Raw genomic sequence first — 25604 nt, 5'->3', positions numbered from 1 at the left:
TCACTAGATTTGGGGTTTCTATAGCACAGGAACAATTATTTATTTATATGCTTATTCCCACTGACTACCTGGTACATTGCTTGGCATGGCATACAGGTGGGTCTAAGATATGTTTGTTGAACAAAATAAATATACATCTGATAACCATTGTAAATCAAAGATACATAATTCACTACAAGATTAATGAGGAAGAAGCAATTATTTTTGCCGGAGGAGTGAGGGAAAAAGAGAGGTCCACAGTGCCACAGACCAATACACATATGAAAAGATGCTCACTATCACTTGTGGTCAGGAAAATACCCATTAAAATACACGGAGATCAAGACATCATTTTCATCCAAAAGACTGATTTAAAAGTTATGCATTGAAAATTCCAGTCCTGATGAAAGCCTGGGGAAATCCACAAACTATTATTGCTTGCACGTGTATGATTTGTTGCAGCCTTCTTGGAATGTAATCTCGAATATCATTTACAATATAAATGCATTCATTTTTGATACAACAATATCATCTTAAGAATTCTATTGTACTTTATAAAGGTAAAATTACCAAAGTAAAAGGATATGTTTATAGATATGTCTGTCAGAGCACTATGTGTAATAACAACTCTTGAGGAAATGAACTAAAGATCCATCAGAAAGGTAATGGAGAAGCAGTGTAGCACAGGCATTCAGAGAATACTCAGGAGTCAGCTCTACCTGACTAGCTGGCTCTCAGACCATTGAGCATGCTACTAAATCTTTCTAAGTCTTACTTCTCTCATCTAGAAACTGGAGCTACAGGCTGGGTGTGGTGGCTCATGCCTGTAATCCCAGCACTTTGGGAGGCCAAGGCGGGCGGATCACCTGAGGAGTTCGAGACTAGCCTGGCCAACGGGGTGAAACCCTGTATCTACTAAAAATGCAAAAAGATTAGCTGGGTATGGTGGCAGGCACCTGCAATCCCAGCTACTCAGGAGGCTGAGGCAGGAGAATTGCTTGAACCAGAGAGAGGCAGAGGTTGCAGTGAGTCGAGAACATGCCATCACTCTTCACGAATGGAACTCCATCTCAAAAAAAAAAAAAAAAGAAAGAAACTAGAGCTACAAACAGTGCCTATTTTGTGGGGTTGTTAAAAGGATGAAAGCACTGAAAACACTTCTTGGCATGTAGAAAGCAATACATAAGTTAATTAAGCATGCAGTTGTTTAATTCAATATACTGTACAATATGCATACTCTGGGATGCTTATAAGCCTGGACCATTTTTTTCAATGCATTAATCTGGACAAACACCCAAGAGTCATTGTTAAGGGAAATAAATCAGGTTGTCATAGTCGAGTGAATAGTATACTTCTGTTTTCTTAAACAAATGAAAAAGTAGACCTACGGTATGTATATATCTGTTGGCACTTTTTAGTTGAGTCATAAAGATATGAAGAGAAAAAAACAATAACTCAACATCACAGATATCAGGAAAACTCGATCTAGGTGGTATGTAAGAAACTATTCACAGTTTTTAAAAAATATATATATCTGTATTTTTTTCTGGCTCATTGTAATGAGCACACATTTGTGATTTTTTAAAAAATAACAAGGTTTACTAAAATAAATGTCGGCAGGGTGGAGTGACTCACACCTGTAATCCCAGTGCTTTAGGAGGCTGAGTTAAGGGGATTGCTTAAAGCCAGGGGTCCAAGACCAATCTGGGCAACAAATTGAGGCCTCGTCTCTACAAAAAAATTTAAAAATTAATCTGGCGCAGTGGTATGTACCTGTAGCACCAGCTACTTGGGAGGCTGAGGCTGGAGGATTGCTTGTGGCTGCAGTGAGCTATGATTGTTCCATTGCCTGAGTGCCAGAGCAAGACCCTGTTTCTTTAAAACATAAAAAAAAAATTAACTGTAGGCCGAGCACAGTGGTTTACGCCTGTAATCCCAACACTTTGGGAGGCTGAGACAGGCAGATCATAAGGTCAGGAGATTGAGACCATCCTGGCTAACACGGTGAAACCCCATCTCTACTAAAAATACAAAAAATATATTAGCCAGGCGTGGTGGCGGGCGCCTGTAGTCCCAGCTACTCAGGAGGCTGAAGCAGGAGAATGGCGTGAACCCGGGAGGCAGAGCTTGCAGTGAGCTCAGATCGCGCCACTGCACTCCACCCTGGGCGACAGAGCAAGACTCCATCTCAAAAAAAAAAAAAAAAAAAAAAAATTAATTGTATAAGTTCAGGAACCACAAGCAACTCCAAGTGACACAAATATGGAATGGTAGTTACAAAACACAAAAGAATCGAGAATCCAAAGAGCCACAATCCAGAACACTTCCGGATCCTGCCTGGGAGCTTGACTAGCTCCCTTGGACCTTGGAGAGGTACTAAACATTTGTACGCACAGGTGTGAATTGCATCATTAAATCTGTGTGGCATCAAGACTTCTCTTGCTTGGAAGTTATCACACTCTGGTTTTATTATTATTATTATTATTAATATTAATATTTCAGGATGTGCATATAGCCTTGTGTTTATAGCAGAGTGAAACCTGGATTTGGTAGCAAAACATCCTTCAAAGCAGGGACTAACAATCTGACCCAAGCCACCCACTCTTCTTCCCCTGGATGTGGTGTGGGAGTAGAAGGGAGGCGTTGGGACTCACCCACAGGGCCGGCAGAGGGCTCACAGCACACAGATGAGTTCCCTTCAGCCTGAACCCAAGGAGTTCTTCAGAGAGCACAGGCTGCCCTCATCCCCACACAGTCTCTGCTTCAAGGCTATTATTCACAAACACTACTGGGGAACTTCTCTTGATAATCACGATGTGTAATGCCCAAGAAAATGTGTCCCCTGAGAAAATGGGACAGGGTTGGCTGCCAATACAGAATCACATCAAAAGCCTAACACATTCTCTGTCCTTAAACTGCACTTGCTTTGTGCCCCTCCAAAAGCAGGTTCTGCTGTTTGAGAAGTGCATACTTTTGGAGACCCAGTTAGAAGCCTGCTTGTGTCCCATGTGGATCTGAGAATAGGACACTGCATTTGAGATGTCAGCCATGTCAGGCAAACTCTAAGACAGACAGGTACTGCAGGCTGAGTGCTGCTTTAAGAGAGTAGACTTTCAGCTCCTTCCAGAATTGCCTAGGGCTTTCTCACAAGCTAAGCCTCTCTCAACAGACTGCTGATTGCCCCAGTATAACAGGAAAAAAAGATGAATATATTTCTTCTCAGAAGTACTATATTCAAGATTTTGACATTTTATTTTTCTCAACCTTTAAGCTTATCTTGCGTCAATATGGTAAAACCACCACGCTCTCCAATTTCGCAAAGCTTAATCTACTATAAAGTGAAGACAATTTTAAGGTGCAGTTGATTGTTCTGCATCAAATCATCCCCTCTTCCTCTCGGTTTGACTCCTCGAGTGAAGAACAACACAAAATGAAACAGAAATCACCAACTTGCTCCAAGATTAAGGTGTAATCAATGACAAGACCAACTGGGAGCAAAAGCTCATTAATTTGGTACAGTGATGTCTCGCTCTGTCTTCCCTGGTTTGTTAATATCCAGCAAGGCTTACAGCCCTAGGACATCACTGTAAGGTCAACAGCCTCTTGGCCTCTTGCTTACCCTACCACCTCAAGGGCATTTGCCAGTTGCCCCTTTCTGACTCTTTAGCTGCTAAAACTTGTAAAGAATAAGGGCTCAATTGAAAACTGCATGCATCTATTTGTTGGACAAGAAGCCATTTCACTGTCGCCCAGTATTTTCAGGAGTAAGGCAACTGCTGCTCAGAATGTTACAGCATATAGAAAACCCTATTCGCTCTGTATATAGTGTTTGTGTGTGTGTGTGTGTGTGTCTGTGTGTGTGTATACACAACACATATATAGATAATATATAATAATATACACATATATTTCTATAAAATATTCTGTTGATTTGTTTGGGTATAGAAAGATCCACCAGAAGGCAGAGCTCTGGAAGACAGATAAGCAATGAACGGATGGAGTTCAGTAACATGTCTGTAAGTCTGTAGGCTACTATTTCCTAGTTGTGTGACCTTGGGCACACCATAAAAATGAATTAAGAGGATCTAATAACACATGTCTAACACTCAGCATCATGTCTGACACATAGTGAATACCCAGTAAAAGTTTTCAGTATTGTCATTATTACCATTATCATCATTACCACTAAACCAGAAGGTGCTGGGTTCAAGGACTCAAAGATGAGTTAAGAAGAGAAAATATCTACATGAGCAAAGTAAAGAAGCAACACTTATCTCATATTCTTATTACAACACTTACAGTTGTGTGAGAGTCTGTCTATTTACATTATATCTATCTTATTCTGGGATCTGGCATTTCTGGGTGGCTGCTTCAATAACTTATTCTATACAATTACATAAGGAGGGATACATGCAAGTGTATTTTCCTCTCACCTTGACTGTCCACAGATCTTTGTCCCCCTCTAAAAAGGAACGCCTGGAAGACAGAGCCTATCTGCTGTTGATCTAGGCACACACATACCTTCCCCTTGCTGGACCAGATCATTCCAAGGCATAAAGGAGTTAATCAATATAACACTGTTGAATAAAAGAAATAAAATACAATATAATAAAATAATATTTGGATGACCATTCAGTTTGTTGTGTTCACTGCTCTGTTTAAAAACAGAGTTACTGAGTACTAGCTTATATGCTAACTCCTGTACTCAGGGCCATGGGTACCTTGCAGATGTCTAAGACTTGCCTGAGGTCATAGTCCCCAATTTTTGGCATAGGCAGGTTTTCTGAACATAAAGTACTGAAACCACCCCAATAGTCCCATACACATTTCTTTTGGATAAAAATAGGAATTGGCCCTTCCTGTCTTAAAGCTTGAAACTTAACATTTGTTTCATCTGAGTTCCTTCCTCAGGAAAGGCCCTGGAAGCCTCTCAAAAAGTATCAAAGAACTAAAACTCACCAGCTCATCGCATTCAGACAATGAGATGCCAGGCCCCTCATTTCATTTCCTTACCTTTCCCTAGTTCCTGAGTTCCAACACACTGTTACATTTCTATCCCACTATATTAAACCCCTAAGTTTAGTGAGTCAGGGAGATGGATTTGAGACTGATCGCCCATCTCCTCAGCTCCACCACCTGATTAAAGCCTTCTTCCTTGGCAATAATTGTCGTCTCGGTGATTGGCTTTCTGTGCAGTGAGCAGCAGGGCTGAGACTGGATCCTTGGTGTTTTGGTAACAGTATGAGCTGGTGCAGGAGAAAGTCAGTTCGTGCTAGGCCATCTAGTTTCCCTCAAGAAAGTATGTGCTAGACAACTCAGAACCATAAGGCTTTCTCTTCCTGACCCCTGTCGTCTACCCACCCAGGCCTGTCCCACTCCTCCTCTGTATTAGCGTAACTACGGAGGTTCCCTAAACTCTGAGTATGGGCACCGTGAGCTGTTCTAAAGTCCTACTGAGGTTTTATATATGACATATTATATATTATAATATGAAGTATTATACATATTTTCCACCTTATTCTCTCTTTTCTAAATTATATTTTCAGTAAGGTACGTGCCATTCCTATTAAAGTACTAAAATGACTAGGCGTGGTGGCTCATGCCTGTAATCCTGAAAGTTTGGGAGGCTAAGGTGGGAGAGTTACTCGAACCCAGGAGCTCAAGACCAATTTGAGTAACAAAATGGGACCCTGTCTCTATAAAAATAATTTTTAAAAATTAGCCTAGGGTAGTGGCAAATACTTGTAGTCCCAGCTACTTAGGAGGTGGAGGTGGGAAGATCGCTTTTATCTGGGTGTTTGAGGCTGCAGTAAGCTGTGATCATGCCCCTGCACTCCAGCGTAGGTGACAGGGTGAGACTCTTTCTCAAATAATAATAATAATAATAATTTAAAATAAATAAAATTACCAGCTTCTAATATATCACATACCTGCAGTAGTCACACCAGTATATGACATATGGCAAATGACTATTGGGGTATATTTTAAAAATATATTATGTATCTATGGGTATAGTGTGTGGGCGTATACACATGGTCATCTCACTGTATCTGGAGGAGATTGTTTCCAGAACCCCCCATGAATACTAAAATCCACAGATGCTCAAATTCCTGATAGAAGATGGTGTAGTATTTGCATATGATGTACTGATCTTCTCCCTAGTATATTTAAAATCATTCCCAGATTACTTGTAACACTAAATACAATATAAATATTATGTAAATAGTTGTTATGCTGTATTTTTTACTTGTTTTAGTGCTAGTGTTGTTTTTTAATTTTTTCCCCCAACAGTTTTGATCCAAGATGGGTTGAATTAACAGATCTAAAACTCACAGAGAGAGAACGCTGACTATATGTGTATCTACAGTCATGTATCACTTAATGAGGTGGATACATTCTGAGAAACATGACCTTAGGTGAGTTTCTCATCGTGTGAACATCATACAGTATACTTACACAAACCTAGAGGGTGTAGCGTACTACATATCTAGGCTGTAAGGTATGCCCTATTGTTCCAAGACTGCAAATTCATACAGCATGTTACTGTACTGAACACTGTGGGCAATTGTAACATCATGGTATTTGTGTACCTAAACATACCTAAACAAAAGAGGTACAGGAAAAATACAGTATAATTTTATGGGACCACTGTTTTATACGGTGTCGTTGACTAAAACGTCATTATGCAGTGCATGACAGTATACATCCTTCAGTGAAATTCATCTTAAGATTCAGAAGCCAGCAGGCCATTCTTGCCACACTTTCCCAGACTTCACCCAAGTAGACTGCTCCTTCAGAAGGGAAGCCTGATACTAATGGAATGTGATGCCATTTTTTAAATTAACCTTTTCCACCAAGTTTAAAAAGGACATTCTTCCTAGACTGAGCCGTCGGTAACAATGCCCCATCATGGAGAGAAAAGCACACTGAACCTGAGCTTCTACAGTTTGGGGCGACCAGCTCCTCAGGCCCTGCAAGCATGCTCTTTCCACTATGCAGGTGGAGAGTTACGACTGCTGAAAGCCTCTGTCCCAGTGAGACAAAACTGCATTATCTATTAAATTTCTAATATGCAGACTATGTTTTATATGGCAGATACACTGCAGAAAAAAACGCTGGCTTTTACTCTTATACATGGAGATCCATTAGAGAAATCTATCAGGGAAGTACGAAGTTGATCAGAGTCACAGAGATTCTGATGAAGGGTTACAGAATTGAGGCAATATAGTAGATGCTGGCTCCTTAAAGCACTAAAAAATTATACTTTTTATTAAGGCCCCTACCAAACTTCGCACACTTTCAGTTACATCCCTGTAACTAGGAACTATACCCAAAAGTGGCCCCTTGGTTTCCAGGCTTCAGGCTGTCTTATGGCTTGAAGGTTGGGTTTCACTGGGTGCTTGCCCCTATCTGCCTAGGAATCTGTCTGCCTTCTACCACTATCACAATAATTTTTCAAATGAATAGGTACAAATCCCTTAGCATAGAGGAGCTCCTTGAATACCAGCATGACTGGGCAGTTGGGCTACCAAGGATCCAAAATCATGGTTGGGAAACTCCTCCAAGACCCAATATGTTTTCTTCTTTCTACCTACAGCTTGCACCTCCCCCATTTTGAGCCTATAAAAACCCTGGCCTCAGCCGCACTTTGGGACTACCCGCCTTCTGGTAGGGACTACACGCTTTGGGTCTCCTCTCCACTGGGAGCTGTTCCATCACTCAATAAAACTCTTCTCTGCCTGCATCACTCTCCAGTTGTCCGTATAACCTCATTCTTCTTGGATGCAGGACACGAACCTGGGACCCACCAAACAGCGAGTGAGAAAGGAGTTGTAACACTGTAGCCTTCCTGTCCTCTGTTGGTGCCAGGCAGCTGCCCCACACCACAGGGAGTAGCAGTGGGGCCGGGCCAGCCTAGGAGCCATGGGCTAGAGCAGAGCAGTGGGACTGAACAAGCCGTAACACGAACGAGCTAAAAACCACCCCCACCCCATTTGCTGCACTGTGGCTGGTGAGAAGGAGAGAAGAGCTGTCACCCTTCTGGGGACCCAGACCTCAGCTCCCCAAGCCAGGGCTGTGTGCCATGCTGTAACACCCCCTTTGGAGTTTTGTGATTGCTGGTGTCTCCGAGTTTTTAGGGCGCCACCGCATTCCCCTCATCCAGACACCAGCGCCCAAGGCAGAAGCCCCTTGCCGTACACCTAGTCCAGCCACAGCCTTGCACAGAGCCAATGCCTGGAGCTGCCCACCCCACCACAGCAGCTGGCGCGCCTGGCTTGCCCTTGGCGGGCATGAGATATAGACCAGTTGTATGAGCTGAGTGCAGCCTGATGGGCCAAGTGGGCAGAGCAAGCCCTGTGGGTACAAGCAAAACTCAATCAGAGGCACTGCCGGCTGCAGAGGTCTCTGGCTGGCAAACAGGCACTGAAAAAATCCTGTATCATTTCCACACTCTACATGTGTGAAGTAATACAGTGTGTATCCTAAGGATAAGGGTGTGCATGAGTGTGGGTAGGTATGCCTGTGCTGCTGGTGAGCTGCAGGACCGTCATGGAAGGGAAGTTAGTAAAAGAATGTTGCTCTGGGCTGGGCACAGCGGCTCATGTCTGTAATCCCAGCACTTTGGGAGGCCGAGGCTGGCAGATCACCTGAGGTCAGAAGTTCAAGAGCAGCCTGACCAACATGGAGAAACCCAGTCTTTACCAAAAATAGAAAAAATTAGCCAGGTGTGGTGGTGCATGCCTGTAATCCCAACTACTCAGGAGGCTGAGACAGGAGAATCGCTTGAACCCGGGAGGTAGAGATTGCGCTGAGCCGAGACCGTGCCATTGAACTCCAGCCTGGGCAACAAGAGCAAAACTCCTTCTCAAAAAAATAAAAAAAAGTTTCCCTGGTAGAGAGCCTCATTCTACAGACCAAGAGGCTGTGCTGAGTCCTTCTGCAAAGAGACTTCCACTCTCACTTCTGATCCAATAAACTTAAAGGTCAGTGAGATGGTGCATAAACACAACCCATTGTACAGGTTAGCAAAAGAATCTGACTGACTAAAAGAAGGGATCTATAAAGAAGGTAAAGCTCTGGACTGCCTGGAGATAAACCCCAGCGCATCACTAAAGAGAGAAAGCAAGGAGTACACATTACCAGGAACCATCCTGCCAGGAAAAAGTGAGTGGGACAGCAGTAGCAGGCATCATGCTTAAATAACAAGGTAATTATTAGCTCCATTTATCTACATACCTCCAAAGTGAGCTCTCGGTGATGCTCCCCAGGTTATAGTCATAGAGCTTTGTCAAAATGAGAATCACCTGAAGGCAAAAGAAGAAATCATGGTTAGTCTCAAACAATTACAATCTCTTAGAACTGAAATGGCCCAAGGGAGGGCTTAGGATTCCTTTAATAGGCGCTTAGCATAATTGAATGAATTGTTACAGCATTTGCGGCACTGACTGGGAAAGGGTTGGCGTGCCTTTCTGCCTTTCCACTGAACTGCTTAGGCCTATCCTCTCCCTACCTTTCTCCCTGTCACCCTGCAGCAAGGGTTAACTGCTCCTCCAGGCATTTCTTTCCCTAGTGGGTTTAATGCTTTTAGGGAAGGCTGGCAGAACTGCCAAATATGAACACACTTCAGGTACTCACTGAGCAGATGCCTGGGAGAAAGGAATGTCAATGATTAGTTTCCAGCCCTAGTAGCTGGGCATTGAGGTGGCTGGATAACCTCAATGTGCCCAGCTACCATCTTTTTGGGAGAGAGCAAAGAATTCTTTGAAAGTCAGTATGCCCATTTATTCAGGGGGATGAAGAGTAATGCTATCTCCCAAAAAGAATTGCTGTTTGAAGTTAAATTAGGAAATAAATACAAATTACATATCAATTAGCATGGTGGTTTGTCTTTTTTGTTGTTTTTTTTTTTTTTTTTGGAGATGGAGTTTTGCTCATATCGCCCGCGTTGGAGTGCAATGGCACAATCTCGGCCCACTGCAACCTCCGCTTCCCAGGTTCAAGCGATTTTCCTGCCTCAGCCTCCCAAGTAGCTGGGATTACAGGAACCCGCCACCATGCCTGGCTAATTTTTTGCATTTTTAGAGATCGGGTTTTGCCACGTTGGTCTGGCTGGTCTCGAACACCTGACCTCAGGTGATCCACTAGCCTTGGCCTCCCAAAGTGCCGGGATTACAGGCATGAACCACTGCGCCTGGCCTAGCATGGGATTCTTAAATGTTAGTTCCTTCCCTTTGCCCTGTGTGAGCTTGGTTTTAACTTTCTTCTGACTTCCAATTTCTAGGAAAGCCATAAAATAGCAGCCACATTGGCAGGGCTAAACAACAGCATTTTAACAGGAGCAAATCTATTTCATGGGGTCCAGATGATTACTGTGTAATCTGTTTCTTATGGAACCCTCCATAAGAAACAGATAAAATCAAAAATTAGGAACAGGTCTCAAGAAAGAAGCCGTAGAATTGCAGAAGGCTAAATTTAAGCTATATTCGCTTCGCAGCAAATCCTCCTCTGACATCGAAAGCAGCACTATTTTCAACTTTACCCAGAGGAACCTAAAAACCATTTCATTCTTTCAGAATTCAACAAACATATATTAAACGTTTATTAGGAGCCCAGGATTTTGTCTGATGCCAGAAGAGAACACAAAGAAAAACAGATTCAGCCTACGAGTCCGTGATCCGGTTAGGACAGAAGCGCTCATGAAAGAAAAGGGAAGTTGATGAAGAGCTATATACCCCTTATCAGTCACACCGCAACTCTTCCCATCACAGCTGCTCCAGAAGACGGCTTCTCTTGGTGTCTACAGCAATGAACACAGTCCACTTGGTTACTTGAAATACATGAGCCCAAGGACACTTGAGAAGATTCCACAGAGCAGTGTGTGTTCCTAACCACTGATTTCTCCACTTGACTTGCTCTTCTTACGTGAGGGAAAAACATTATGGGTTTGCTCAGTTTTCTGTCGAAGTTCGTATTTTCCTCCTGGTACTCATAACCTAGAACATTTGGCTCAGCCCAGCTGTTTCCAACTCAGCAGAAACACGTTGACATTGATTTCCTGAATTCTTCTCTGAAGGCCAAGGGATCAGTTCTAGCCACAGTGAGCAGAGAACATTCCAACCTTAAATTCCGGGCCTGCAAGCTGCTGAGGAATGCTGAATCCAAGTTCCACTCTACTAGCACAGCGTTTGATTTACTGAAGGCACAAGCATCAGTGAACACATTCTTAACTTTTTAAATTTCACAGCAAGCAAACTGGAACTCCCTGACCTTAGGTTTGTCAGGGAGTAAAAAAAAATTACAATAACTTAAAAACAGGCAGAGATCCCTGAGTACCTGTCATCTAAGGCCACCCCTCTCCTGAACTACAGCACAGCTTCCTTCCTTCCAGGTCCTGTTCAAAACTTGCTTCTTTAGCAAAACGTGAGCATGTGTGAGGTGCGGGACACCCTATGGGCACATCAGATGGCATGCCTGTGGTGGGGGCATATGCTTAACAGATCCATGTGCCAATTAAGTCGCGCTCAGTGCTAAATTTCAATCACTGCCATCCCAGGAACACTGATCAGTGGCAGCAGGGTGGCTGTTTGTTTGAAGACACAGAATGATGTTGCTACTCCACCTCAGTACAATTTTGCCGAATAAGCCTATAAATCCCCCACCAAGAAAATAGGGGTGTGGGCATAAAGCATTTCTAGGTAGTTGCTCTCCTGATACAATACCGCAGTAAACTAAATAATGAAGTTCAGCTGGTCACAGGCTGTGTCTCCCATCCATGTGATGAGGGAATTCAAAGGTGCCCCGGAAAAGGAACCCTTTAACCCAGCATGTAATGGTGTGGAGCCACTCGCACAAGCACACACAGAAATTGTTTAAGCAATCCCAGGGCAGGCAGGCAGGGAGGTAGAAACCGCTCCCTGCCTCTTCTTGCAGGGCTAGTAAAACTGAAATGCCAGTGATACACTCAGGCAGTTTATCAATACAGCACCAGAAGAGGAGTCCTTTATGGCATTTGAAAGCATATCTGCTTGAATCAATCTATTTAATCTTTCTGTTTTCATAACGAGAGCAAGAAAGAAGGGAGAACTGCTAACCTTTAGTTATGTTTTCAATCGATTATTTGAGATTTCTTTTTATTTTTTCCCTTTACTGCCTCTCTGCATTATTTACCATCTTATTCCTGAACAATGATGCATCCTTATGTTAGGTATGTTTTGTTGTTTGTTTGTTTGCTTTTCTGTTATGCCAATACTATTTAACAAAGCAGTTTCTGTTAAGGGAACCAGAGCCAAAACCACTACATTTAAATGAGAAAATGTCAAAAAATGCAATTGCCTCGCTACTCTGGTCTTATTCTCTGTTGTTTTTGTGTATTTTTCAAACTCAAAATGGAACACAATGGAGCTGTTTTGTTTGCTTTCATTTTTGTTTGGAGATGGGAGTTCTGCTCTATTGCTCAGGCTGGTCTCACTACTGGGCTTAAGGGATCCTCCCACTTTAACCTCCCTAGTAGCTGGGAGTGAGGTGCAGGACGGACACTGCATCCAGCTTTCAGTGGAAGTTTTTAATTAAGTGAAATGTTGTATGTGCTTAAATAATATACACATAATTTATTTTTATTCATTCAGCACACAATCTTCATGTATAGAAAAACTCTAAGTGTATAGCATTCAATTATAACTTCAATCAAAAAGCAAGGCTATTTTGATGAACACATATACATCTCAAAATGCATATGAACACATATACCCCCACACAAAGTGGCATATCCATCAGCATCCCATTTATTTCTGTGTCTTATTTTCATTATATAGTGTTAAAACATCCCCGATTCAAGTGGTCACCATATGGTACTAGCTTTTTAAGGTTCCTCTGTAAATCTTAGGATATTATCTTTAAATAGCTATAACCCAAATTATCTAAGACTTGATAACCTCCACCTGTGCTGTACCAGGACCTCAGCATCCAATTATTTCTGGGACTTTCCACAGTAACATGTTTCAAGTATGCCCCTCGCCAGTCTAGGACTTGCTGTCACCATATGACATCTGCACTTCATCTTCCACTGCGTGATTCCTTCTTGCCACATCTATCGCTTACAAAACTTTTGGGAGGAACTTCACTTGGTCCATACGTTTTTTCTTCTTTTTTTTTTTCTTTTTTTTTTTTTTCTTTTTTAGATGGAGTCTCGCTCTGTCGCCAGGCTAGAGTGCAGTGGCGCAATCTCGGCTCACTGCAAGCTCTGCCTCCTGGGTTCAAGCGATTCTCCTGCCTCAGCCTCCTGAGTAGCTGGGACTACAGGCACGCACCACCACAGCCAGCTAATTTTTGTACTTTTAGTAGAGACAGGTTTCACCATGTTGGCCAGAATGGTCTCGATCTCCTGACCTCGTGATCCACCTGCCTCGGCCTCCCAAAGTGTTGGGATTACAGGCATGAGCCACCGCACCCGGCTGGTACATAGAGGATGCCGGTGCCCACTCGCCAAGCTACTGTTCTCAAATCACCCATTCCTTGGAGGGTAGAAGGGTGCCAGAAACAGTAACAGGTCAGGTTCTGTGCAGGAATGGGAGAGGGTCCAAGGGAGTGAGCAAGGGCTTCTCCCACAGCACTGAGCCACATTTTCATAACCTGGGCTCCCAAACGATTAGTGACCCTTTGATCAGGCCCTTACAAAGCTCCTACTGAATAATTCCATCAAGTCTAGCCCTCACTCCCTCTGGACGAGGAGTTGAGAAACCATCACAAAGGACTCTGTGAGAGGAAAATGTCAATTCATTCCTCCCTTCTGGCCCCAACCTCTTTCTGCACTGGGTTACAGAACAAAAACATTCACAAACAGATGCTGGTATGTGGATGACTAATAAGACTGTTCTACTATAAATTACCAAAAGTCAGTGAAAAATATTCTGTTATATCAAAACGTTAGGGCAAGCTTATTTACAGGTATGCACTGAAATGAATTAACCTGCCAGGAGCATAAGACAGGCCATCTCTACCATGCCAATTATCAGTCATGTAACACCTTTGACTATGACAGCATGGTTTTTATTATTAACATAACATATAATTTAGAAATGAAACCCCAAACATTTAAGGAACCTGAGAACACCTTCCTGGTAATCTGGTTCTACACACAGCAACTTTTGAAAACTTGTGCATTAACTAAGTAGTAGATTGTAGAGAACCAAAATTTTTCTATGCTTTTCTAAATAGAAGCATAGGAATTTTCCATTTCTTTTCTTAAAAACAAAAACATAGTATCTTCCTCCTTTTATTTACTAAAGAATTCACCCCACAGAAAGTGGGATGGAAGTGAGGCAGGAGACTGGAGGAACTTATTTCCTGGTCTCGGCAGGGTGAAATGAAGAAACCTGCAGAACTAGCAGATGGCACCAAAGGCAATCTCTAGTTGCCCTCGCTGCTCCTCAGGGTAAGACACTCCCACCAGTGCCATGACAGTTGAGAAATTCCAGAGCAACACCTGGAAGTTACCACTCCTTTCCTAGAGATTTGTGAAGAGCCCACCCCCTAATTTGCATGTAATTAAAAGTGGTTATAAATATTGCTAGCAAACAGCCCATACGCTGCTACTCTGGGCACACTGCCTATGGGTTACTCCCGCTCTGGAAGGAGTAGCCACTCTGCTATACATTGCCACTTAATAAACCTGCTTTCTTCTACCATCAGCTCACTCTTGAATTCTTTCCTGAGTGAAGAACCCTCCCAGGCTAAGCCCCAATTGTGGGGTTCACCTGCTCTGCATCAGGAAGTTGGGGGGGTGTCAGTGGATTTGTAAGGATACTTCACCTGGCTACTGCTCACCTCAAGGACATCTTAGAAAATGGGGACATATCAGGGCTGGGCTCAGTGGCTCATGCCTATAATCCCAGCACTTTGGGAGGCCGAGGTGGGAGGATCACCTGAGGTCGGGAGTTGGAGACAAGCCTGACCAACATGGAGAAACCCTATCTCTGTTAAAAATACAAAATTAACTGGGTGTGGTGGCACATGCCTGTAATCCCAGCTACTTGGGAGGCTGAGGCAGGAGAATTGCTTGAACCCAGGAGGTGGAGGTTCCGGTGAGCCAAGATCACGAAATTGCACTCCAGCCTGGGTAACGAGCAAAACACCATCTCAAAAAAAAAAACAAAGAAAGGAAAAGAAAAGAAAAAGGAAAAAGAAAAAAGAAGAGAAGAGGAAGAAAAAGAAAAAGGGGACATATCTCTTCACTCTTCAATTAATAATAATTTGCATTCCTGTTTTCCTCTATGTCCAACTGTGAAAGCAGTATCGAATCTCAAAAGAAACAAAAGTATGGGCTTAGGATTAGGGTACAAGATCCTAAAATTTCTTTCATTCCTTATGGTCTCTATTTCCAAATCCTGAATAATGTAGACGACGACTAGGTCCTAGTCTATAAAACAACACTATTTATTTTGCATTCCTCTCAACCACTGGTGATTCAGGGATGGCATGGGCAGGTGCTTCTTGTAACACATGGGAAGACTCGACAGTGCTTAGCCATACTAATGGTCATAATTGCTCTTGCCTGGGGTGGGCCATAGTCTGGCTTGGGTGAGCAAGGGAACAACCATATTGAAGATGCCAGCAGGTTGGGCGGTGCTGATGCTGGCTACCTTTGTCCTGTCCCCACCATCTTCCAGTAGGCCTTAGTGTTTTTTCATGGTCCAAGCTCAGAGAGCCACCTCTCTGCTTATTTCAGCAGCTTGCTAGAGATCATTTGTTTAGATGTATTTACAGATCCTGATGAAAGCAAATATGGGGGAAGAGAATAATAAGGAGCCTGAAGAGATCTGCAGTAATCTTTCATGAGAATCAAAGAGTTGGATAAAATAAGAGGGGAGTGTTCAATGGCCAGAGATTTGTTTTTGATTGTTTTCTTTGCACTCCAATTATAGGGAAAAGAAGCCAACTCACACTAGTTTTCCTTAAGATATGCATGTTCCAGATTGTGCATCTTTGACTCAGTAAGCATTTATTTGACTTTCCAACTTAAACAGAGGTTCTCATTCTTATGGGGATCCAAGAATCCTTTAAGAATATTATCTGATACAATTTATGGGCATAAAACAATAAATACAACTTTAATAATATTACTCATCTCTTGAATCCTGGGGGGAGGGGTCATACATCCAAGAATAAGAACCTCCATAATTCTCAGAAAATAAGAGCTTTCTTTAGAAGAACTTTCAGCTACAAAATTCTACAGATTTAATTTAATAAACATTTATTAAGCTGTGTTAAAAGGCAATAATTTTTAAATACATGTTGTGAGGATACAAAGAAAGGAATGATATTTGATATGAGTCTCTAAAAGCTCAGTCTTGTGGTGGAGAGGCAGACCTGTACACAGATACTTACGAAATATGAGGAGAAAAGATGTGAAGCAGGAGGAAAGTGTTTCTTTTCTTTTCTTTTTTTTTTCGAGGCGGAGTCTTGCTCTGTCGCCCAGGCTGGAGTGCAGTGGTGCTATCTTGGCTCACTGCAAACTCCGCCTCCTAGGTTCACACCATTCTCCTGCCTCAGCCTTCTGACTAGCTGTGACTGCAGTCACCTGCCATGACGCCTGGCTAATTTTTTGTATTTTTAGTAGAGACGGGGTTTCACCGTGTTAGCCAGGATGGTCTCGATCTCCTGACCTTGTGATCCACCCGCCTCAGCTTCCCAAAGTGCTGGGATTACAGGCGTGAGCCACCGCGCCCGGCCAAGTATTTCTATCTTTCAAGGAGCAAGTAAGAGAGGTATAATCAGGAGACGATTCTTAGAAAAGGATGCATTTAAGACAAATCCCAGATGAGTGTGATTCTGATGAAGATGAGAGGTATACAAAGGGTACTGTAAGGAAAGGAACTGAGGCAGAAAGCTCAGAAAGCATTAAGAAAAGGTCAAGTCTTCTGGTTTACCTAAAGTTTAGAGTATGAGTAAGGACCCACACAATATCAGAATACAGAGATAGGCTTTGGCACTATTGTGGAGGACCTTAAATATTAGGCTGGTAGTGTGCTCTGCTCAAAACAGAAAAGGCTTCGGAACCAGAAGATGACCAGATTTTGATTTTTAATTAATTTATTTTTTTACAGGCAAGGTCTTACTCTGTCACCCAGGCTACAGTGCAGTGATGCAGTCATAGCTCACTGCAGCCTTGAACTCCTGAGCTCAAGTGATCCTCCTGCCTCAGTTTCCTGGGTACATGGCACTACAGGCATACACCACTATGCCTGGCTATTTTATTTTATTTTATTTTATTTTATTTTATTTTATTTTTTTGAGATGGAGTCTCACCCTGTCGCCCAGGCTGGAGTGCAGTGGCGTGATCTCGGCTCACTGCAACCTCTGCCTCCCGGGTTCACGCCATTCTCCTGCCTCAGCCTCCTGAGTAGCTGGGACTACAGGTGCCCGCCACCATGCCTGGCTAATTTTTTGCTTTTTTTTTTTTTTTTTTTTTTTTGAAACGGAGTCTTGCTCTGTCGCCCAGGCTGGAGTGCAGTGGCACGATCTCAGCTCACTGCAAGCTCCGCCTCCTAAGTTCATGCCGTTCTGACTCGCATCCCGAGTAACTGGGACTACAGTCGCCTGCCACCACAGCTGGCTATTTTTTTGTATTTTTAGTAGAGACGCGGTTTCACCGTGTTAGCCAGGATGGTCTTGATCTCCTGACCTCGTGATCCACCCACCTCAGCCTCCCAAAGTGCTGGGATTACAGGCGCGAGCCATGGCGCCCGGCCAGATATAGGGTCTTGCTATGTTGCCCAGGTTGGACTCTGACTCCTGGCCTGAAGTGATCCTCATGCCTCAGCCCCACAAAGTGCTAAGATTACAGGTGTGAGCCACCATGCCAAGACCAGAGAGTCTTGGTTTAGCCACCAGATCTATGAGAATGCTGTTTGCAGCAAAAACCAGAATGCTAATAGTGACTCAAGCAATAAGTGGTTCAATATGTCATATAGCAGGAAGCAGAGTTTATGCAGTTCCAGGACTAATTTAGCCCAACAATGTCATCAAGGACCCAAGCAATGTCCATGTGTCCTCTCTGACACATGTGGTACTTACCCTCATGTTTGCAAAGCGATCATAACACTTCTTTTCATCACCTGAAGATGTGGTTATATTCAGCAGAGTAAAGAAGGGCCTCTGGTGTATACATGGGTTTTTGTTGTTTTTTTCTACTTAGGGAAGAAACTCTTTCTCAAAAGCCCTGCCAGTAAACTCCCTTTACCCTCACCAACCAGGATTCTGCCACATGCCCACCTGCGGTTGCAATAAAGATGGAGAAAACAAGGAACTGGTATTTCCACTTGACATTTACTATGATCAGAGGTGGGTTCTGCCAGGAAAGAAAGAGTGGGGAACAGCCGCTGAGTAGCCAATACGAGGGTGTACCACTGTGTGATTTTCAGTAAGTCACCTGAATCCTGAACTAACATCTAGCGTTTATTTGATGTCTACTCTGTGTGCCAGATATCATAATTAAGAAATGTCAATTATCTCATTGTTTTCTGATGATGAAATTGAGCCAGAGAGAAGCTAAGTAAGTTAAATTACTGAGCTAGTAATTTGAAGTCTAACTCACATCACATATGGAATCCTAATCACTGTGCTAAACTTTCCTCTCTGGTATCCTGTCTAACATGGGTATGATGATGACTAGAGGCAAGGCAGAACCAGTGAAATGCCCTCACTTTCCGTTCATTTCAAAAACATTTATTGAAGCCCTGTTACCTGTCAGACATGGTACTAGGTCACAAACCCTTCTCTCACTCTGCCTTCTTCTAGACATTGCTGGAATATATTTTCCTGATCACAGACATGCTTGAGTTTTTACTCTTTACTGACCTCAAGTCAATGGCATTTTGGGGTCATTTTAAAATTTAATTATTACATTTTTAAAGTTTTGAACCCTGGTAAAATCCTCTTTAGGAATTGATCCTTCCATTTAAATTACTGGAGAACTTGGCTGCTGCCAGATCAGGGGTTCCTGACAGCGAATGCCAACGCAGCTAACTGCAGATTTCCACAGATGGTTTTACAGTATCATCATTTAGATTTAAGTGAATGCATAATTACACTCTTTTTGAGTTAACAAAGGGGAAAGAAATCAATAATGGCTAAGCTGGATCATGGTGCTCCAGAGGAGAGTTGAAAGGCTGATGGAGATACATGTGCACGCACGCACCACACACACTCACACACATGAACATCTGAAGTCATCAGACAAAAGTAATCTGGTATAGACAAACATACTTGAGGAAATGAAAAAACAGTAAGAACAGTGGACTAATTTGGGGTACAAGAAAGCATCCAGAAAGCAGTTAGTATATTTTTGCCTCTGAAAAGTATTTAATCCCCAAATGCCCTTTATATTTTGTAGCAGCCCACACAAAATTTAATGTCATGTTTGTTTATGTAAAATCCTCTGTATGGCACTGAAATTCAGTGAGTGAAACAGCCACTGCATCCCCCCTGGGGAAATTAAAAGGCAAGCCAACCAACAGTGATGCAGACAAAGTTAGGGACATACAGATAACGGAATCGACATTAGACACAGCAAATTGTAGCACGTGGAGAGCCGTCCTGAAGAGCAAAAAACTTTTTGGTAAATTTGGTATATCCCCCTGACTCAGTTTCCCCACAGAGCCAGAGGTCATTTGTAGCTAAGACATAAAATCTGCACCTGAGTTGCAGGAGTCTTCCTGTCCCAGGAGCTGCCATGTGAGAAATACTGCAGCTGTCACTCAAGGGAACTCACGTGTTTTCTCCCTTTGCTGAAAGCTAAGTTCCTTCCTGTTAGTAACAAGCAAAAAACAAAAAACAAAAAACAAAAAACAAAAACAAACAAAAAAAAAACCACCTTATAATAAGGCTAAACTATCAGACTCTAGTCATAGAGCCAGGTCTTTATATTTAGTAAACAAAACTAAACTTGTCAAATCCACTAGACTTAAGTTGCTTTTTGATGCAAATCTTGAAAACACAATCTTTAACCTTTGACAGGTTCTTCTATTTCCCAAGTTCAGAGATGATATCCACTGAAACAAACAAACAAAAAATGCACTCCCTCCAAAATCTATTAATTTCACATTGCCAGACCAGAGAGACTGAGGACACTTGTCCTGTTTCCTCCTCTGCCACCTCCTTCTCCTGTTCATTTTTATTTTGAATAATAAAAAGAGGATAATTCTCAAAATACATATCCATATACAGTACCTAGTTGACCACTGCATATTCTTCTTCCTCTTGGTAAATTATTCTGCCCCAAATGATTTTAACTTTCTTTTACACTAAACCAGGAAAATAAGGGAGATGCTAAATTAAATATTTTTTCTAGAAAAAAACCAAATAGCTGTACCAATGTAATCCCAAAAGAGTACCAAGATGAGATAATTATACAAAATGTGAGGAAAATGCATATTCAAGACAAGATCTTTCTACATATGGATAGTAAAATAGAAAAATGAAACAGACCTAGAGACCAAAAGCCAAAGCTTCAAGACCTGACATTAACTGGGGGCTAGGGAATAGGGGGAGAAGCTGGCAACTTAGTGTGGTTGCCTCCAGAGCTGCAGTTGGAGGAAAGCACCTAGCATATCTTGTGCAAGCCCATTGCTTTATAGCTAAAGAAACAAACTATAAACCCTGTTCTCATTCCCCTCCAATGCTTAGAAGGGAAGAGAGATTATAACCAACCTTCTTCAAGCTAGTATCTACTCAAATTAGCTCACTGATACACAGCTGCACAAACACAGACAATGCACAGAATTCTCAGTTTACAGCTGTAAAACAATAAGAAAACATGTACTGTATTATCTTCTCTCTGAAAGTCTATTAAAAAAAAAAAAAGAAAAAAAAGAGAAAAGATGTACCAGGTACTTAAGAGGGATACAAGCCAGGTTTTGTAGGAGCGAGATGGAAGGGAAGTAAGGGCTAGAGAAATTCTCTTCCAAATTCCCTGAGGTGATGATCTGAGAAAGACAGATTTCCATGCTCTCAAATCAGTATCTGTCTGAATTACAGACACTCTCTAAATATTAAGATTCTTCCTATGTGAGAACCCGCACACAAAGTGAACACACCATTAAGCAGCAAACTGTGTGTTAACGATGAGGGGCCCTTCTGTTCCTAAGCCTTTATATATTTAGCTTCAATAGGAAGAAATGAAGCAAGTCTTTCCATTTCCACTTCACCATCTTGTTTTTTTATGCTGTTTATTCACAGGTCTGAAGAAGTCAACTCAACTCTAAAAAGTATTATTTTTCAAGGTTAACACAAGACACTTGCAGGAAGCTATTAAATAATGCGATGCATATTACTGCATTCCAAGTGTCAGAACACAAACCTCAATAAGAAACTGGAATAAAAACTGAAAAGAATGCAAGCTTTTAACTTTTTTTCTCATTGTCTCCTCTCATTTACCATAAAGTACAACTAACAAAAGCAACAAGAATAAAACACCAGAGATAGTCAACAAGCAAGTGTCAGATCTTATCTTTTACTATGGGAAAGTCTTAATGTAGGCAAGGGAGGAAGAAAAACATTTTACTCTCTTAAGAAATTATATGGCTCAAGCCTGTAATCCCAGCACTTTGGGAGGCCGAGACGGGCGGATCACGAGGTCAGGAGATCAAGACCATCCTGGCTAACTCGGTGAAACCCCGTCTCTACTAAAAATACAAAAAATTAGCCGGGCGTGGTGGCGGGCGCCTGTAGTCCCAGCTACTCGGAGGCTGAGGCGGGAGAATGGCGTGAACCCGGGAGGCGGAGCTTGCAGTGAGCTGAGATCGCGCCACTGCACTCCAGCCTGGGAGACACAGCGAGACTCCGTCTCAAAAAAACAAAAAAAAACAAAAACAAACAAACAAAAAAAAAAAACAAACAAAAAAAAGAAATTATAATCAATCAACAATAACAACTAACTTGTCTATTAGCAGATCTTTTGTTTGCCTTGTCTGAGTGCTAAGGTGTGGTGAGACACAATTTGCCTAAAAGGAAATTCAAAGCTTAAAAAAATCTGGCTTGAAACTAAAATTTAAGTAACATCTTAAAATTCCAAGTAAAATGTGTTAATAAATAACAAGACTTTCTGTTAGGGAAAAATCCCACAGAGGTTAAGTGATTTTTATATATTCCTTGTCTTTTAGTCACAGAACCAAAATGTTTCCATGTGATTCTAGTTCTAATTCTTTACAATGGCATGGCTAGTGGGTGGGTATAAAAATTTAGAATTTTGTTATTCTTTTAAAAGAAACTTAAAATTGGAAGGGACTGGAAAGATTATCTAACTCCAACCACCTCATTTCACAAATAGTGTAGGTTATACTTTTAGAAGAACCAGTTCTTGAATAAGGAATATCTGAGAGCAAAAAATAATCTTAATATACCATTTGCTGATTTTGTCCCTGAAGCAGGCCTAGCTAGGTACAGAAGGAAGGACTGGATTGGGCCAGTTCTGAGATGGAAGAGTTGGGAGAAGTAGATCCAGGATCAGGACTAGACCCAGGTTTTGTGGGGATGAAAGTTATCTAATGTTGAGTTTCTCTTTATGAAAAATAATACAAAGTCATAAATAAAATGAGATCTAAAACTTCATATTTTCTAGGCCAAGAAATTAGATCACAAGAAATTAATAGTGCTTTAGAGATAGATATACTTTTGTTCTGAGATGCCTTCAGGTGGTTCAGCAGAAATAAGTATACAGAAATGCTGATTGCACCCTGGCTTCCTCTCTCCGCCTGGAACAACTGACAACTCCCCAAACTCCCAGCATTCATAGCAGCCAGTGCCCATGAAGGCCCTGAATCTTAAGCTTCATTAGCTTCACTGTAAATTCATCTTTGGATAGGATTCCCCATTAGATGCTCATTAAGTCTTTTCAATGAAACTATCCATTTTAGCAGTCCTAGGCTATGAATCAGGAGATATGGACCTGAGCCCACGCTCTGCTGCCAATACTCTGTGACACTAAGAAAGTCAATATACTCTACGGCCATACCACCCTGAACGCACCCGTTCTCGTCTGATCTCGGAAGCTAAGCAGGGTCGGGCCTGGTTAGTTCTTGGATGGGAGAAAGTCAACATACTTCTTTGGGCTTCTGTTTCCTCCATGGCTGCACTACATGTTTGCCAGGGTCTCTTCCGATTACAATACCATTCAATGCGGAATACCTTGGCCTACTCTATTTCTAGTGTTGCCAGTCTTAGTAAGTACTATTGTCATGGTTCAAACTAACAATTCTGAGTCTCCCTTGACTCTATTATCTCCTTCTTCCCTCTAAATGTAACCAATCTCTCTTTTGTTTTTTGGAGACAGAGTTTCACTCTTGTCTCCCAGGCTGGAGTGCAATGGCGTGATCCCTCCCCACTGCAACTTCTGCCTTCTGGGTTCAAGTGATTCTCCTGCCTCAGCCTCCTGAGTAGCTGGGATTACAGATGTGTGCCACCACACCCAGTTTATTTTTTAAATTTTAGTAGAGATGACAGAGTTTCACCTTGTTGGCCAGGCTGGTCTTGGAATCCTGATCTCAGGTGATCTGCCTGCCTTGGCCTCCCAAAGTGCTGGGATGACAAGCATAAGCCACCACACCCGACCAATCTCTAAGTTTTATATGCCTCTACCATCTAACCTCACCTCAATTGACCTAGGCTACATCAACCAGAAGACCACAATGCTTCCAACAACTTTTCTTTTATTCTTTTCTTTCTTTTTTTTTTTTGAGACTGAGTTTCGCTCTTATTGCCCAGGCTGGAGTGCAATGGCGTGATCCCAGCTCACTGTAGCCTCCACCTCCCGGGTTCAAGCAATTCTCCTGCCTCAGCCTCCCAAGTAGCTGGGATTACAGGCCCTCGCCACCATGCCCAGATAATTTTTCAATTTTTTTAATTTTTTTTTTTTTTTAATTTTCAGTAGAAATGGGGTTTCACCATGTTGGCCAGGCTCATGTCAAACTCCTGACCTCAGGTGGTCTACCTGTCTCGGTCTCCCAAAGTGCCGGGATTACAGGTGTGAGCCACCAAGACCAGCCTGCTTCCAACAATTTTTACAGCGTCTCATCTTGCTTTCCTCAGGTCACCCTTTACACTGTTGCCACCACAATAGTTTAAAAAATAGCAGTCTAAACAACTTTCCTCACTCCTTAAAACACGTCTGTGGCTTTCACTGATCTTAAAGTTTAAATTTCAAAATATGATCTCTAAGAATGGCCTGGCTCCTGTGCTCATATTCAAATCAGCATCACGCCAGTGCCCCATATCCTCTCACAATTCCATGTGAACTAATACGTAATATCCTCTCACTGACCTAAGGAATGTCAGCATTTGTTGATCATCTGACTGAATGACTGTGGTTATATTGATGATGGGCTTTTCCAGGCATTAACAACATGTTTCAGTTACATGAGCAATTATTGTAACTAGCCTCTTGAGTTGAGTCACATCACAATACCCTGAGAAACTGCAATCTACCAGCATTGCCATTTTATCAAATTCCAATTTTAGGAATGACATTGCAAATACTTTGGATTTCCTCTTGAAAGCTTAGGCTGATTAAAGGATTAAATGTTACACATAATTCAATGCTGTGTAACTCTTTTGTGAGGGCTGAGTAGTTGTAAAACATGTCTATGATCTAATCCAAAGGTTTATTGATTTTCCTGTCCTTTCATTCAAGAGTGTTAGCTTTCATGCACAGCTCTGTGGGATTTTTGAAGGTTGGCCAGGACACTGCAGAGATCCACTTCCCATTCTGTCAGTTTCTTCTATCTAGGAAAAGACAGCCCTGGGTCAGTGCAGATATAACAGAGTGCAGATTTTGAATCAAAGTCTGAATTCCAGATTTTTCAACTATTTCCTTTGAGACTCTCAAAGTCTCTTCTTCTGTGTAACAGGAGCAAGGCCAAATAGAGTATGTATGGTGGCAGGGCGAGGGCTAATGCAAGAGGTTGAAAGGGCCGGATTCTGGTTACAGGGCCAATCCTAACACCTTGTATGACTTTAGTTAATTCATTTAACCTCTTATTATTATTAAAGGGGAATGATAAAATTAGAATTCCCCAGGCTGGGTGCAGGGGCTCATGCCTGTAATCAATCACGCCTATAATCCCAGCACTTTGGGAGGCTGAGGCAGGTGGATCACCAGAGGTCAGGAGTTCGAGACCAGCCTGACCAATATGGTGAAACCCCATCTGTACTAAAAATACAAAAATTAGCCAGGCATGGTGGTGTGCACCTGCAATCCCAGCTACTCAGGAGGCTGAGGCAGGAGAATCACTTGAACCCAGGAGGCAGATGTTGCAGTGAGCTGAGATTGCACCACTGCACTCCAGCCTGGGTGACAGAGTGAGACTCTGTCTAAAAAAAAAAAAAAAACATTAGAATTCCCCTTCTAACTGGATTATCACTGACTTTATTTTTTATTTGTGTCATTCTCCTAAGCATTTTGAATAACATAATCTATACACCTTCTCAACTATCCTTTAAAGCAATATTTCTTACCTTTCTTCTTTTTTCTTGACCATAAAGTTTGAGTGACTTGCCCAAGATCAGCTAGGTGTGTGGGCTGAGATTTGAACCTGAACAATCTGAGTCCAAAGCTCAGTGCTGTAGACAAGAGT

The 25604-nt window shown here is 42.2% G+C and overlaps 1 protein-coding gene across 4 annotated transcripts in view; it reads right to left on the bottom strand.

Moving 5' to 3' along the window:
• Positions 1-25604, bottom strand: part of LOC105478290 (sortilin related VPS10 domain containing receptor 1) — a 596134-nt gene that overhangs the window by 380418 nt on the left and 190112 nt on the right. For all 4 annotated transcript variants that reach the window (XM_071069161.1, XM_071069160.1, XM_071069162.1 and 1 more), the window contains exon 2: positions 9217-9284. In XM_071069161.1, the coding sequence (XP_070925262.1) occupies positions 9217-9284 (68 nt within the window). The remainder of the gene's footprint in view (positions 1-9216; positions 9285-25604) is intronic.

The sequence above is a fragment of the Macaca nemestrina genome, chromosome 9, assembly GCF_043159975.1.
Source record: "Macaca nemestrina isolate mMacNem1 chromosome 9, mMacNem.hap1, whole genome shotgun sequence".
In the NCBI taxonomy this organism is placed as follows: Eukaryota; Metazoa; Chordata; class Mammalia; order Primates; family Cercopithecidae; genus Macaca; species Macaca nemestrina.
The sequence above is the reverse complement of the archived record's forward strand: the minus strand, read 5'-3'. Positions and strand labels throughout refer to the sequence as shown.